Source organism: Topomyia yanbarensis, chromosome 1 (assembly GCF_030247195.1).
Source record: "Topomyia yanbarensis strain Yona2022 chromosome 1, ASM3024719v1, whole genome shotgun sequence".
Classification (NCBI taxonomy): domain Eukaryota; kingdom Metazoa; phylum Arthropoda; class Insecta; order Diptera; family Culicidae; genus Topomyia; species Topomyia yanbarensis.
In genome coordinates this window covers 188,684,504-188,701,329 of record NC_080670.1, presented here as the reverse complement: position 1 = coordinate 188,701,329, position 16,826 = coordinate 188,684,504, and the positions used below count along the sequence as shown (strand labels likewise).

Sequence of the window (16,826 nt, the reverse complement as noted above, 5' to 3'; positions counted from 1 at the left end):
ACAGATATCTCGAAACTCAGAATTATGATATCGGTTCTAAAGTAACCAAATGACATTCTGTCGACAAGTATTTTATGAAGGACTACGGAGTGTACATTTCTACCCACAAAGTTAAGATCGACGGTGTCGTCATCGATTCGAGTTTATCATGCGTTGGTTGTTTCAAGCAGCCCTTGCTCAAATGGGCGAAGATTTTAGATGGCAATCGCACGGAACGGGACAAAATTGTATGTACCTTCAAACTCGTATCGGGTGTGACGTTTTCTGGTACTACTTGGGACTTGTTCGATAACGTTCGCCTGCCTGTGCAGTTATTTGAATCTCGCGTTGCGCATTGCACTAAATATAATGATTTGCATTGGGAACACTACAAAGGACGCCTATTGTAGGAAGAGTTCAAATGAACTCTTACTATGGACAGTATACAAACAGCGCCCGGAGAATTTCGCTTAAGTTTTCGCTTAAATGACGCTTTAAGCGTCACCACGACAAATAATTATGCTCATTCACCACGACAAATCATTATGCTCACTTGGCTCAAGAAGAGTACAGTTCTGAAGACCCTCTTGTGAGGACACCTATGCTCCTAAAACCATGGGCAGATGAGATTCCTTGTAAAAGCTAATATTTTTCTCTTGATAGGCTCACAAATAACTTGAGATCAAACTAATAGTTTCCAGCGTTTCCCGAAACAGCAGAAAATTTCAAATGGCTCAATATTTAATCCAGAAATTGAACATAGTGCAGAACCGATTGGGCTCGGTCAAATTTGTGTTATTGTGGAATTCCTCCCGACACCAAGAAGACTTCAAGTCTAACAGTATACGGCATGGGGATGTCTTCTCGATGATAGTCGATCCAGTTTACTCCACGATCTTTGTTACAGCTTTAAGAAGGTGACCCGCTTCACTACTCTTGAGTGTGGTGTGTCCCATTTATGTTTCTGCGAAACTGAGGGTATGAGCGAACAAGTTTGCAAGAAATGACACTCTTATTCTCACTTATTTTATAAAGCAGATCAAGATTTCAGCGCCCCTGCCGCCTTAAGTTTGGCGCCCTTGGCATGGACAGGTCTGCCACCAACAGTAGCCAAATTTGTGGCTACCGTTCAGGCCAAAATGCCAACTGCAAGAGTAGCGCGTCCAGCACCCCCAAATATCCAGCCAGCTCCATCAGGATGGAAACAAATTCACGATGACAGCGCGTTTTCGTTCGTGACCCGTTAGTGTAAGATTTAAGAAAAAAGCATTTGATGCGAGCAATGAGACAGCTTTAGCGATGAGAAGATAGACGTAAACAACAACAAATGAAAAATGAAGGGACACGCCCTTGTCGCCATTGCCAGTGCTGTGTTTTGGTGCTTAATTTGCTTCCTCGTTGGTTGTTGATTTGGAGGTTCTGGGTGCATCATCTGTTGATTGGGTTTTGATGACGCCTGAACTGCAGTTGCTGTTTAGGTTACTTTTTTATTTCGATTATAGAGGTTTTAACCTTAAGGTCATTCGCCACTTCGGGTTAGAAAAATTTCTAACCCTATGTGCGGGGTTGGGACTCGAACACAGGTGCGTTGTGGACAAGGCAATCGATTTACCAATACGCTACGCCCACACCCTGTTTAGGGCCCTATTTGTGGTTAAGCCAAAGATGTGACAAATGTCCCTGTTTATTACCGAGACTTGAAGACCGACGCGGACACTCGCGGATTCTCACGATTCCGCCGACACGACAACACTGCGGACTATGAGGAAATCAAGCGGACTTTCTTTTGATTAGCGGAGGACGGTGATTTGAACCGATTATAAATTTATTCGACCGATAGCGACACACGTCCAGATCGGTGACCGGGTGTTAGATAACTGGCTTTCAAATGTGCTACTGATTACTTTATATCACACGTTATACAATGCATGTACCTAACCATTGTCACAAACCCAAACTGGACGAGAGTATATAAGAGATCGAGTTGATCGATAAATTCTAGGGGGTATCTAATCGTTTAAATTCAAATTTTTATCTCTAGCTTTAAGTTCAGTAATTTCAAGTTATTTAGAGAAACTGCATGTTTAGGTTAAGGCAAATTTTCATCTAGTTTAAGTTTCATAGCAATAAATTTAATTATAGGCTAAATCTACTCAACACACCGGCCACCTTGAATTATATTTCAATAAAAATATCCCATTCTGGGTTCCAAGATACACCAACTGCTCCTGAAGTGGTATAGATGCGACCAGAGTCTCACATCGACCCTGTGGAAGTAGATGGCGAGTTGATAGTTGTGCCTTGTAGTTGTGCTGAATCGACTTCAATTGGCAATAAACAAAGTCTGGAGATAGCACGTCTGGAGATCGACCCGGATGGCAACCGTACTGATGCTACACGTACTATACCGTTGTCGTCTGGATGCACGTCCACCACTCTCCCAATCGACCACTTCAACACTGGAAGCGAATCTTCTTGCAGTAGCACGATGGAACCGATAGCCAGGTTGCGAGTAAATTTGGACCATTTGTATCGATGTTGAAGGGACGTCAGGTACTCACGATGCCATCGCTGCCAGAAGTGTTGCGTATACCGTTGAAGTCGTTCCCACATCCGCAGCCGATTCTCGGGAACAACAGTGTAATCGGGTTCTGGCAGGGCGTTGAGCGGCCGCCCGATAAGAAAATGGCCCGGCGTTAGCACCTGCATATCACTTGGGTCAGTTGATAGTGGTGTAATAGGCCTGGAATTCAAGCAGCCTTCAACTTGCATGAGAACCGTGACGAAGGCTTCTTGCGGCAGGAAAGAGGTTCCGATGATTCGACGAAGGTGATATTTCATCGATTTAACACAGGCTTCCCAAAGCCCGCCGAAGTTCGGAGAACGAGCTGGGATGAAATGAAACTTCACTAGTTGAGCTGATGCTTCAGTGTTGATGGCATATCGATGTTCTTGCGAGAGAAATAAACGGCGAATTTCGCGATCGGCACCAACAAAGTTTGTTGCGTTGTCACAGTACACGTTTTGTGGCCTACCACGCCTAGCTATGAAACGGCGAAAGCTTCCGATGAATGCGGCTGTGGTTAATTCGCTGACAAGCTCCAAATGTGCCGCTTTCGTTGCCATGCAGACGAAGACTGCCACGTACGATTTCGACGGTGCAGAACGAGGGCTTAGGCGCCGAAGATAAAACGGACCCGCAAAGTCAATTCCGACGTTTTCGAATGCATAAGACTGTGTTACTCGGACAGCTGGTAGTGATCCCATTAGTTGCGAGAGCTGGTGTGGTCGTGCCTTGACGCATGTTACACAGGAATGAACTACATCACGAACGAGATCCCGGCCACGCGTTGGCCAGAAACGTTGACGAATCGTAGCTAAGAGAAGTTGAGGTCCACAGTGTAGCTGTTGTCGATGGATTGTTTCAGCAATCATGCGGGTTAGTGAATGCTTTCCTGGTAAGGCGAGAGGATACTTTGCATCAGCAGTAATTTCAGCATGCTTTAGCCGGCCACCAACTCGAACAAGGTTATCATGGAGGACGGGGTGGAGGAAGCGCAGCTTCGATTGATTTGAAACAGGTTGCCTATTCCTTAATGCAGAAATTTCTGGGGCAAAATATTCGTGCTGGATCAAACTAACGACGGAGAACAATGTTTCGTTGAGTTCATCCACCGTGATTAAACCGTTACGACAGAGTGGCATTGGTGGCTGATTGGGATTCTTGTGGCGGAATGAAAGGCTTCGGCAGTTGTTAGCAAATCGTCTACAAAGAGCGCCAATTCGTAGAAAAGTGGTGAACGAGGAAAACAAAGAGAAAATGTCGGCTTCCTGCGCTGCAATGGGAAGGGCAATTCCTCTTCTAGTTTCAAGCTCGTTTTCCCTCACGCGTCCAAACTGCTCTGGTGGTTCCGGCCAAGGTAGGTTTAGCGAAGCAAGCCACGACGATGCATTCCACCATAACGAGCTGTCAACGAGTAGTCCAACGTCCATACCCCTGGATATGAGATCGGCGGGGTTTTCCTGCCCGGGAACGTGATGCCAGGTGCAGTGTGCAGTAATTTCCTGAATTTCAGCGACCCGATTGGCTACAAATGTTTGCCATGTAAAAGGATTTGCAGACAACCAGTGCAAAACAATCATGGAATCGGTCCACATGAACGCCTTCTCCTGGAATCCTATGCTGGCACTGACGGATAGAAATAATTTTGATAGAAGCAAGGCAGCGCACAATTCCAATCTTGCGATCGACTTATTGTTCACAGGTGCGACACGAGATTTTGCTGCCAAAAGTCTGATGGTGACGTATCCATCCGGAGCAATCGAGCGTAAATACAGACACGCACCATAAGCATGTTCGGAGGCGTCGCTGAATCCGTGGATTTCCGTGCGAGCGGGACGGCACAGTGATCGCACATGCCGAGGAAGACGAAAGTTTTTCAGTCGGCAGAACTGATGCTGATATTCCTCCCACTCTAAGGCGAACGCTTTTGGCAACGGCTGATCCCATTCGTAGTCCAATTTCCATAGGGTTTGCATGAGTATTTTTGCTTTTATAATAGCTGGACCCAGAAGTCCCAAAGGATCGAAAAAACTAGATGTTTGAGAAAGGACGATTCGTTTCGTATAACTTTCACACTTGCCAAACTTTGGGAGCTTGTAGAGGATTGAATCGGACGAAGGTTCCCAGAGTAAACCTAGGGTTTTAATTGGAGCATCGGAGTCGAATTCGACGAGAGTTTTTGTTTCTCTACACTCCTCGGGGATAGAGTTGAGTATTTCTCGATGATTCGAGGACATCTTACGAAGTTGCATCCCAGCATTCCCAAAGATCTGCTGTAACTGATTGCAAAGTATCTTTAGTTCTTCCAAATCGTCGCGACCCGTGAGCAAATCGTCCATATATAGATCCTTCCGGATAACCGATGCTGCCAGAGGATAACGTTCATTTTCATCCTCTGCGAGCTGCTGCAATACTCGGGTAGCGAGGAACGGGGCAGAATTTGTACCGTACGTCACGGTGAGAAGTTGATACGTTTTCAGCGAATCCGACCGCTTTTCTCGCCAAAAGATTCGTTGAAGCGGCTGATCTGCTGGATGTACGAGAATCTGGCGGTACATTTTTGCGATGTCCCCAGTGATTACGAAAGCATGTATACGGAAGCGTAGAACGATGGACAACAGCGAATCTTGGATGGTGGGCCCAGCAAGTAAAACGTCGTTCAGCGAAAGTCCAGAGCAGCTCTTACAGGAGGCATCGAAGACAGTTCGAAGTTTTGTGGTGGTGCTTTCAGGCCGAATGATTGCATGATGCGGCAGGTAGTATCGCGGGAGATCGTGATTTTCGGCTGCCATTTCTTCCGATGTAACTTCCCGCATGTGGCCTAAGCTCAGATACTCGTGAATAAATTCCTCGTACTGTGTCCGAAATGCAGGATTCGCGTCACGCTTCCGTTCAAGGGCTAAAAAGCGACGCTGTGCGTTGAAGCGATTGTCTCGTAGACGAGGTAAGAGCTCATGCTTCATTGGAAGGCGAACAACATATCTACCCTGCTCATTGCGAGTCACATTATTTATGAAATGGCGTTCGCACTGCTTCTCTGTGGGAGACCAGCTAGAATTCGCAGAACATTGGTCCAATTCCCAAAATCGTGTCACCAATTTCTCGAGACGTTGGTTGTGAGTCAGGTGAAAACTATGATGCTCTGGAGTGCTGGATTGTCGCCCCGAACATTCTCCAGAAACAATCCAGCCTAGTATCGTATTTTGAAGGAGCGGCAGGTGATCCCCAATAGTAAGCTTTCCGTAGCGTAATAATTCAAAAAATGTGCCGGCACCAAGAAGTGCATCGATGGGACCTGGAGTGCAAAATGTTGGATCGGCCAAAGTTATCCAACTAGGGATATCCCATTCAACCGTAGATATTGCTTGTACCGGTTGCTCGGATGAAATCGTCGAAAGAACCAGGAACTTCATATTTTTGGAGAAATCCGATACCCGGGAGGTAATTGTGGTTTTAACTGCCTTCGAAATTGATGTCACAATTTGACCCACGCCGCCAAGGTTGACGTGTTCTGGTAAAAGAGGCAGTTTCAGCTTCTTATGGAATGATTCCGTCATGAGATTGAACTGCGAACAACTATCCAGTAATACTCGAGCAATGACCTTCGCTCCGTTACAGTCGTCGAGGTAGATCTGTGCAGTAGACAGCAAAACAGTTTCGCTGGGAAGCTTCGTCGAGTGAGCCGCGAGACCGGAGGGTCGGTTCGTATGTGACTGAGACGAAGGCATCGAGGATATAACTGGCTCCAATACAGACTGATTGGTTGCTACCAATGTTGTGTACGAATTTGACGAGCTGGTGCTGGGTTGCGTTGTGAAATTTTGAGCGGAATCAGCTTGACCAGTGAAAGTGGATGTTACAGAGCTGTTGGTCTGATCAATAGGTTCCAGCGGCGGTAGATGAATGAGTGTGTGATGACGTTTTTTACATTTGCGACACCCATCTGAAGAACAGTCCTTGCAACCATGATTTGACGTTTTCATGCAATTCAAGCATAGGTGATGTTGCTTCACGAATTCGAACCGCTGCCTGGGCGAAAGCTTGCGGAATTTGTAGCACTGATGCAGATGGTGGTCCCCTCCGCATTGTAAACATTTTCGTGTAACCGTTGATTCGTTTGCTGACGATTGTGCGACATGCAGAGTCGAGAACTTAGGTTGAGGCTTTAATTTTGTATCACGAGAGCGAAGTTGGGTGGTAGGAGCAATAGCTTGCAGAACTCGTGCGTGGCCCTGCAGAAAAGTAACCATGTCGCTATATTTTGGCATATGGGTTTGCTGACCTTCAACCTTGACCATGGAATTTCGAGCTACGTGATTTTCCCATTCGCGGAGGGTATCGTGATCCAATCGCTGACTTAGTTGATACACCAAAATGGTACTCCAGCTGTCTGTTGGCTCACCAAGTTTTTTAAGAATCGCGATATTTCGATCGAACCTATCGACCAAATTTAACACTCCTTCCGTAGATTCCTGCTTTATTGATGGAGTACTGAAAAGCTCCGTGAGATGACATTTCACTAACATCCGCTTGTCGTCATATCTCGCTACTAACCGCTTCCAAGCCTCCAAATAGTTTTCATCACTTATTGGTACCTCCGATATCAAACCAGCTGCTTCGCCTCGTAGGAGGCCCTTTAAGTATTGGAATTTTTCCGATGCACTTAGGTCACTTGACGAATGCACTGCAGCGTTGAACCGATCATGGAAAGATTGCCATTCGAGTGGGTTTCCGGAGAAATCTGGGAGTTTCAGCTCAGGATACTTGATATGGGTGCTCTGCGAATGGAACCTTTTAGAGGTACTAGCGGTGTCGGACTTTTTTACCGAAAGCAATTGAGTGAGCTTTGCCTTCAAATGGTAATATTTTGTTTCAAACCGATTCAGCACCTTATCATACTCAATGGCGGGAACACTCAGGGGAAGCAATTGAAGCTGAACTACTTGCTCGACATACTGGCTGTAAAAACCTTCCAACTTCTCCAACCTGATTGAAACCTGGTCTTCATGCTGCGCGGGATTGTACGATTCAACAAATGTTTCGATGGCGTTGACCGACCTTTTTATGTTGTCCGCTCTGACCTGATATTCGCGTCTTAGAGTGGCAATTGCTTCCTCCGCTTCGCCCATCTTAGCGAAACGATCCAGACACAAACCAACCACCAACGAACGGATTCAGGCACAAAGGAACCGCCAAAGCAAGTGGGCAGTATCGCCCCTACCGACACTATTTTATTTTCCGCGGGGGAACTTCTTCGAGTATTTAATCGTTCACTGTACTTTCTAGTACTCACTGAAAATTTTGTTCACGCCTTTTGGCGACTTTATTTCCTCAACCGTTTTTTGGTTTCACGATTTCGGTAATCGTCTCAAACGATTAAGTTTCGAGACTTGTATCACAAGCGCGTGTAGAGCGCGTTTTGTTCTTATCACACGTTCACTTTGGCGGTCAAATCCGCTTGGCTTCCTTTTAGTCGGCTATTGTCGGAGCGACTATTGTTCCACACAATGGCTAAATGCCAGTCGCAAAATGGCTCACTAAGAGGTCACCTTGGCACTAGCACTGGTCCATTGATCCGGCTCGAAGGACCATGTTTATTACCGAGACTTGAAGACCGACGCGGACACTCGCGGATTCTCACGATTCCGCCGACACGACAACACTGCGGACTATGAGGAAATCAAGCGGACTTTCTTTTGATTAGCGGAGGACGGTGATTTGAACCGATTATAAATTTATTCGACCGATAGCGACACACGTCCAGATCGGTGACCGGGTGTTAGATAACTGGCTTTCAAATGTGCTACTGATTACTTTATATCACACGTTATACAATGCATGTACCTAACCATTGTCACAAACCCAAACTGGACGAGAGTATATAAGAGATCGAGTTGATCGATAAATTCTAGGGGGTATCTAATCGTTTAAATTCAAATTTTTATCTCTAGCTTTAAGTTCAGTAATTTCAAGTTATTTAGAGAAACTGCATGTTTAGGTTAAGGCAAATTTTCATCTAGTTTAAGTTTCATAGCAATAAATTTAATTATAGGCTAAATCTACTCAACAGTCCCTGTAAGCCCAGTTGTCAAATTTCATATAATTGGGCCTATTTTTCAGCCCGGTATCGAGACTAAATGTGAAAAAAAAAATGCAAAAAACAAAAATCCCTCCATTTTCCAAATGATGTGAAATTTTACATCTTAGCTTACCTTGACATTAGTCAATAAATAGAATTGTCCCTTTCTAACAACAGCATTGGGGATTGCCGGGAAAAAAATTATCTATCCTTCAAATTTAACGTCTCACATTTCTTCGCATCGCGACCTAAAATTGTTCAATTCTTGTCAGTATTCATTGCTAGGTTGTGTAAACATACATCGATTTTGTAGTCGCCCGTATATGCATGGAGAACCTGATCCTAACACCGTCAAAATCGACGATGTGATCCCGCTTAAAACATTCTGGTTCGATCCAACTTATGGAATGATTTTTCAAGTTTCACGGACAGTTCCTATTCTCTTACATCCAGTAAGGGTAACACTTTTAATTACACTATCCATAGATACCCTATATCGTACACTACTTATGAGCGCTCTCAGTGTCACAGACGATAGAAAAAAATCAAATAAAAAGTGTGACAAAAAAGCACTTGCGGGATACAAGTCAAATATTTCTGGTATAATGGAACTGGATAAAGGAAATTTTTGCTCCATTCAGAGATACAAAAGAAAAAGGAAACAACAATGGAAGACCTATTTTATAACCGTTACCCTTGGGTCATCTGGACATTGACAGGACTTCCTATTCCGCGGGGTGTGAAATGGTGGGGATGCTGGACGATCTTCCATCATACCTTTCGTATCCCGAACGAAACGTAAACAATTAAAGAAAATATTTTAAATAACACCATGCGTCAGTTTTAATAAACAGTAATTCTTAAAACTCATCTACAATGTAAAACATAAAAAACGAAAACTATTGCTTACCACTGCGTGTGAGGATCGTCTTCCTCGTTGGGAAAGTATTTGCTGCTATACTATCTGCAGCTTATTGGTCGTTCAGTCTACCCTCTCCCTCGGTCTCATGAGAGTCCATGTCGAGTACGTTAGAGCAGTTTTGGTTTTCACTGTTGGGTGTTTTCTGTTTGTTGACCCACTATGATAAAGTCGTTTACTTTTCTGGATATTATTTTGCTAGATGTGCTGGCTGATTGCCTGGAGATACTTTACGCAGCAATTATTAGTGAGCTGGTTATCTGTGCTTTAGCAACAGATGTCGAAGGCTGTTTGTTAGTGTTGATTGTAGTAGACAAAAAATTTTCTCTACCCATGGATTTCTGTCGTATGCCGTCTGATTACGGAATTGAAACGTGGTTGTCCGACCATAGTACGTACATTATTTGATTGTAGGTAGTTCTTTAAATAAATGTTTTGCATTCCAAAGGCTTGTAGAACGGAATTGGTTGGGTTGCTGAAAAATTTATAATTTATAAATTTTTCAGCAACCCAATAATAATAGAAGTCTGTATTGAATCAATTAGGTGAAGCAAATTTGATCTGGAATTGGCACTATCAGTTTCAAACAAGGTGAATATTTCATCGCTCGTTCCTATTATAGGACTCCTCTGTAGCGTCGATTACACACCATCGTGTGTATCGAGCGTCACTGCCGGTTTGGAAGTAGGTTCAGTACGTTTCTGCATCTGAGTGTTTCCAACTTTCCGCAATTCGGGCAATATTTCCATGCAAAGAAACACTGCTTCGTTCCAGCAAAGTGTGAAAAATGACTTGAATCTTTGCAAATTCGAACAACTTATCCAAGCGAAATCGGTTTCCAGTTAAATATAGCCTTTAGCCGTTCAGGTTACTTCTGCACTGTAAATCAATATCTCATCCTCTTTAGCGAAATTTCTACTCTATACAGTACGTCCCCCCAGTCCGGTTGTAGCTTATTCTGATTTATTCCTCTTCCGATGGTCCGGCTTCCCGGATTCTACCGTTTCACGGTTCATCCGTTCAAGGTTGGTTTTGTTCTATTCTCGTATCCCAGATAAGGGATGTAGCCCATTTCCATGGGCAACATTATCAACAACAATTAAACGTGTATTTTGAAGCTTATATGTTCGATTAGGGAGTGTTTACTTCGCGCTTCAGCATAGAAATGTTTTAATTTAGAGACTTATCAAAAAATATTCATCAAAGTTGTATATTTCTCAATTTTTAACAGTGACATCGACAACTGTCTAATTATTTATTTTTTCTCAATTGGCAGGACTACCCTGGAAACGATGTAGTGGTTCGTCGATATCCGGCTAGCAGTGAGTTTCTATAACTTAAACCAGTGACATTTCCTACAATTCTCCAAAAAGTCATCGCCGGCACACATTCGTAAAGTGTCATTTAGTGCATTGGGTGTGAACAATACCATACACCCGCCGTTCTCGTACTGTAATGACCTTTGATGGTACGTTGAGCGAAAGCAATCAATCATCCCTGCGGCGCAGCGAGAATGCATCCCGGGAGAATAATCCCTCGCACTCGTCAGCGGCCCACGTGAACCATTCTGCCATACTAACATTCAACAAGCAACAGGCACCGCCGCCGCCGACGACGACGACGTCAGTCTCCGCCCAGGTCGGATCAACTCCTAGGCCGGCTTATCTGTACTACTGTTCGGACGATTCCGATACTGTTGCTGCTACTGCCGCGAACCGCGGCCAGTGTGACCAACCGAGGTCACCCCATCTGCTGCTGCGGCAAGTGAATTGGAATTTTTACACTGATTGCAAAGACGATCACCATCAGCCAAATCCGAGAAGAGGTCCACCAACAACAAGCCAGCGCCCGTCACCACCACCATCGTCGTCGTTTCCATTGCTACCGCAGACGGAGGAGGCGCTGAAACTTCTGCGGGAAATCGATGGCAATATTGCCGCTGAGGCGCGATTTGGCGATAATGGATTCGGTGCCCGACTACTGGTGAGTGCATTCGTGGGGGAAACTGTAGAATTCAATTTTCATCCATTTGGTAGTGGGGAGTGGATCCGATCCGGTCGGATAGATATTTAGAGTGAATCATATTCAAATTTTTACCAGTCAGAATGGCAGTCAGTTTTGTCTTGTTCGTATTATTGAAACTGCCCCTATTTTGACAATAGTTGTTTATGTCAGGGTCCACATTATGCAACCAAACCGAAACGACTTTTTCATACAAACTTTTATACAAAACACCTTTCGTTTCGAGTTGCGGAATGTAGTCCCAGGTTAACAGAAACGATGATGAAGCTCTGAGTGAAGACTTAACATCTCATTTTTTTGTTTACCTTGTATCTGTCAGTGTCATTGATCGAGCATGAGAGCTCTAAAGTCGAGAAAAATCTCTTCGAATTCTTTTCGAACAAGGAGTAAGGACTATTGACAGTTCTCGTGTTCGATTGAAATGACACTGACAGATAAATGGAAAACACAAAATTAAGGTATCTTGTCTGTATTCAAAGATATAGCGTCGTTAATTACTGTAAATTAATTATTCCATTAGGAATGTTGGTTGTACGTTGAACAAATACCTCAAGTGACTATTGTCTATATTGACAGTGTTATTGACAATATGGTGTTGACAGTCACTATGCATGTAAAAAATTCGATAATTTTTTTTGATCACTTTCATTGCTTTTTTATTTCTTAGAGTCAAAAAGAGACAAGTATGCTTCCTTTCATTCCTTCTGTAACCCGTCAGGATGACAATTTAGCACTGGATGGAAGTTTGTTAAATTTTACTCAAATTTTACCGTAGAGTGCCATGTTTTGGAAAAGCTATTGCACAGAAATACTAACAAAATACAAAATTACAAAAACGCCAGAAAAAATAAATATAAAAAATACAAAAATAGAACAAAATGCAAAAATTCAAAAGATAAAAATATCAAAAATTCCAAAATGCAAAAATTTATAAATTCTATTTTTTTAAATTTAAATGTTAAAAAAAAATCTGAGATTCTGAAATTCAAAACCTTGAAGAAACTTTAAATATATTCCTTGTTTGGACCTGAGTCTTTGTTTTTTCTTTTCTTAAGGATTTTTATGAACGTGTCCACTGGAAAACAGACAGAGAAAGAATGACCAGAACGAGAGAATGAAGAAACGGTAAAAATTCACCTTTATTGGAAACACTGAGAAAATATATGTCGTCAAGCAGGAATCGAACCTGCGATCTCCCAGTCTCTAGTTGGGTGCGTTAACCACTCCGCCATCGAGGAACTGTGATGATGCCATCACATGTTCCCAACAGTTTTTGTGATCACCGCCGCAGCCTCCAATACCTCCTAATTGACCCATCAACCCCCAATGTCTCCTATAAGCAGATCGTCACCTCTCCCTCTCACCGATCGGTCCAAATCTCTCTCGTTATCTATAAAAACTTTAAAGATTCAAATAATTAAGAGCTCGAAAATTAAAAAAAAATTAAGGATTCAAAAATTCATCAATCAAAAATTGAAAATTCAGTAGTGCAACACTACAAACAGAGCTTGAAAAAATTGACATCCCTGCGTGAACTTGAAAGAAAACAAAATTCAATTCATGCCCGTCGCGATGAATGAAATGTTTGGTTCGTTCTTCCTTCTTCATTCGTTCTCCCGACACAGCGCATTCAAGCTCGGACATGTTCGGTTTCAGAAGCGAACTGAATTTTGTTTCTATTCTACCTATGAGAGGAGGGATTATTGAGCAAAAGTGCACCAGATATAGATTATGCAGTTCACTTATGCTCGAGAATGTGGAAGATGCCAACTTCAGCCTTCCAACTGTCCACATAAAAACAAATAAATGCTTTGGTTGGTGAAGGAATTTATATTTCTTCTGCACTTAAGCATTCGTTTCATGCATGAAATTTAAGTCAGTTGGAAAGTTAATGAATGAGAGAGGCGGTGAATCTGAATGCTGGTTTCGGTAAATACATGCAGAAATAAGTAGCTGATTTTGAAATTTTACAGCGCTGACTACAATAATATAAAACTGGAAAAGCACAAACATACATCAAAACAAAAATCGCAAAATACAAAAAATCAAAAGCAAAAGTTTAAGTTTTTTTTGAATTTTAAATATTTGAATTTTTAATTCTTTAAATTGTTCAATTAAAACATTTGAATATTTAAATCTTTGCGTTTAAAAATTCTAAAATTTCTAAAAATTCATTTTTAGATTTCCACATTTTTAATTTCTTAATTTTTATATCTTTGAATTATTGAATTCTTCAATTTTTAAATCTTTAGACCCATTAGCAACCCATTTAGAAACTCAATATTTCAGATCTATAAAAAGTCCTCCGTAACTTAAAGGTCATGAATGACAATGTAGACAAAACTGCTACAAGAAAATTGCTGCTGGGCAACACGGATCCAGCAAAGGTCACCCGAAAAGAATTTGATTGAGGCTATCACTTCGTTCTATCCCTTGCGAACAATATTCCAGCATTTTCCCCGACTGAAGGGGAAGGGGTCTTTAAGACAGCCATCTCCCTACTCCAACTGATTCTCGTAGAATTTGAAGTCTCTTCCGGTGACCACACCGTCGATCTCGACTTCCCGCGCCGGGGAACATACACCCTAAAATGAGGTGCAACACGTTTTAAACTTTGTTTTAAAATTTTCAACTTTTGAAATTTCCAAATATTTAAATTTTTGTATTTTTAAATTCATGAATTTAATTTGTTTGTACTTTGGAATTTAAAATTTTTATGTTTGTTTTGTATTTTGCAATTTAAAATTTTAATATGTTTCAAAATACTAAAATTCCAAATTTTTAGATAATTTAAATCCCAAATTTTTATTTTCATGGCCATCAAATACTAAAATTTAAAATTTCTAATCGGTATGTTTTTAATTTTCAAATTCTTAGGAGTTTTCTCTTTAATTCAAAATTTTCAGATTTTTAACCTTAACTATTTTTAAATATTAAACGTTCCCAAATTTTGTATTGAAATTTTCAAATTTTGATTTTTCTTTTTTTAATGGTGAAATTTTTAAATTTTCATATTCTTAATTTTTTTAATTTTTTATGTTTTGGATTTATTTAAATTTCTTGATTTTCAATTTGTTATACTTTTCAATTTCTAGATTCCTAAATATTTAAATTTCTATATCAAATTTTTGAATTTTTAACTTTCTAAATTATTCAATTTTCAATAACTTTTACCTTGTTTTTTTTTAGTTTTTGAAGATTAAATTTTGAAGTTCTTAAAATTTAAAATTTTTCAGTTCAAATATTTCCATTTTTTTTTGTAATTCCGATGTTTTAAATTTTTAGATGCTAAAATACTAATTTTTCAATTTCAATATACTTAAATTTCCAAAGGTTTGAATTTTTAAACAATTAAAATTTTAAAGTCTAATATCTTTCAGTTTTTAAATTCTTGATTCTAATTTTTTTTAGTTTCGAATTTTGAATTTTTATGTTTTTTTTTTAGATTTCTAATCTTTTAAATTTTTATCAATTTTTATTCTTAGAAAAAATTTTAAGCGTTTAAATTTTGAATACTTAAGTTTTAAATTTTTTTCAATATTTAATTTTTTTACTTTTTAAATATTTAGACTTGTAGTTTTTTATGTTTTCAATTTTTCAAAACTTAAACCCTCTAAATTTTATTTTTTTCTTATTTTTGGAGCCTTAACCTTTCAAATTCCAAAATTTTTGAATCTTCAAATCATTAAATTTTTATGTTTTTAAATTTTCGATTCGCAAATTTTTTAATATTAAAATATTTAAATTTCTAAATCTCTAAATGTTCCAATTTTTAAATCTTTGTTTCAAAATTTTTGAATTTGAAATTATTTAATTTTTTAAATTATTAAAATTCAAATATTTTAAATTCGCGAATTTTTAGAATTTTAGCTTTCAATTTTTCAGTTTAAAAACTTCTAAATTTCTGACATAATTTTTTTTATTTCTTAAATTCTTAGCTTTCCCGATGTTTAAAATTAAATTTCAAAACACTTGAATTTTTAAAAGTTTGAATTTTTAAATCATTAAAATTTTAAATTGTAACATCTTTCAATTTTTAAATTCTTGATTTTAAATACGTTAGCTTCGAATTTCGAATTTTTAAGTTTTTCGATTTCTATTTTTCTGAATTTTTAGATTTCTAATCTTTTAAATCTCTAAATTTTTAATTTTGTTTATTCTTGGAATTTTAATTCTTTAAGCGTTTAAATTTCGAATACTTAAATTTTTCAATATTTTATTTTTTCAATTTTTGAATTTTCAAATATTTTGATTTTTTATTTTTCATTTTAAATTGTTTTTAATTTTTGGAGCCTTAACTTTTCAAACTCATAAATAATGGAATCTTGAAATCATTAAGTTTTTATATTTTTAAATCTCCAATTCGCATTTTTTAACTTTTAAATGCTTAAATTTCTAAATCTCTAAATTTTCAAATTCTTATATTTTAAAATCCTTGATTTGATTTTTTTAAATTTTTAAATCATTAAAATTCTAAAGTTTTAAATTCGCGAATTTTTAGATTATTAAAATCTTGAATTTTCAAACCAACAGTTCTTGAAGTTTTGAATTTTCATATCTCTAAATTTTTAAATTTTCAGATGGTCATTTTTAATAATTTTAGATTTTAGAGTTTTTACATTTCAAAATTTTCAAATATTTAATTTTTTTAGTTTTAGTTCCCAATCTTTAACTTTATATTTTTTTAAATTTCTAAATCAGCTTTCTAAAATATGAAATTTTCAAATTTGAAATCACTAAATTTGTGTATTTCTAGATTTTTAAGATCATAAATCTTTAAAATTTTAAATTTCTTGATCGAAGGATTTTTAAATTTATGGAGTTTAAGTTTACAAATTTTTTTACCCTAAAATTATCATATCTTTAAAATTTTCAAACTTTAATCATTTGAGATTTTAAATCCTTCAATTTTAAGTTTTCTAAATTCTAAAACCAGAAAATTTTTAAATTTTGACATCTTTGAACTTCCAATTTTTAAATTCTTAGTTTTTAGATTTAAATAATAAAATTTTAAAATCATTGAATTTTTGAATTATAAGTTTTAACCCTTAAAGGCGCAAATCAATTTTTTTAAAAAAAATCGTAAAAATTGTCTGACAGCTTTAATGCGTCACTGAAATAATTTTAAGATGATTTTGGGTATGTTGTTTTAAAATAACATTGCGCATTCAAGGGTTAAATATTTTTAAATTTTAAATTTTTGAATATTCAATATTTCTAAATTTGACTTTTTTACATTTTCAACTTTTGATTTTTTTGCATTT

At 38.8% G+C, this 16,826-nt stretch overlaps 2 protein-coding genes across 4 annotated transcripts in view; one reads left to right on the top strand and one right to left on the bottom strand.

The window, feature by feature from the left end:
* Nucleotides 1-16,826, top strand: part of LOC131684730 (uncharacterized) — a 654,472-nt gene that overhangs the window by 496,005 nt on the left and 141,641 nt on the right. For all 3 annotated transcript variants that reach the window (XM_058967861.1, XM_058967869.1, XM_058967853.1), the window contains exon 2: nucleotides 10,817-11,523. In XM_058967861.1, the coding sequence (XP_058823844.1) occupies nucleotides 10,996-11,523 (528 nt within the window). In that variant the 5' untranslated portion in view covers nucleotides 10,817-10,995. The remainder of the gene's footprint in view (nucleotides 1-10,816; nucleotides 11,524-16,826) is intronic.
* On the bottom strand, nucleotides 2,236-7,671 carry LOC131676125 (uncharacterized). The gene has a single exon (XM_058955250.1). It carries the CDS (start codon nucleotides 7,669-7,671, stop codon nucleotides 2,236-2,238), a length of 5,436 nt encoding a protein of 1,811 aa, XP_058811233.1.

Bases quoted from the DNA above. Each gene is read 5' to 3' on its own strand.
- LOC131676125 (XM_058955250.1), bottom strand. From the start codon at position 7,671: ATGGGCGAAGCGGAGGAAGCAATTGCCACTCTAAGACGCGAATATCAG.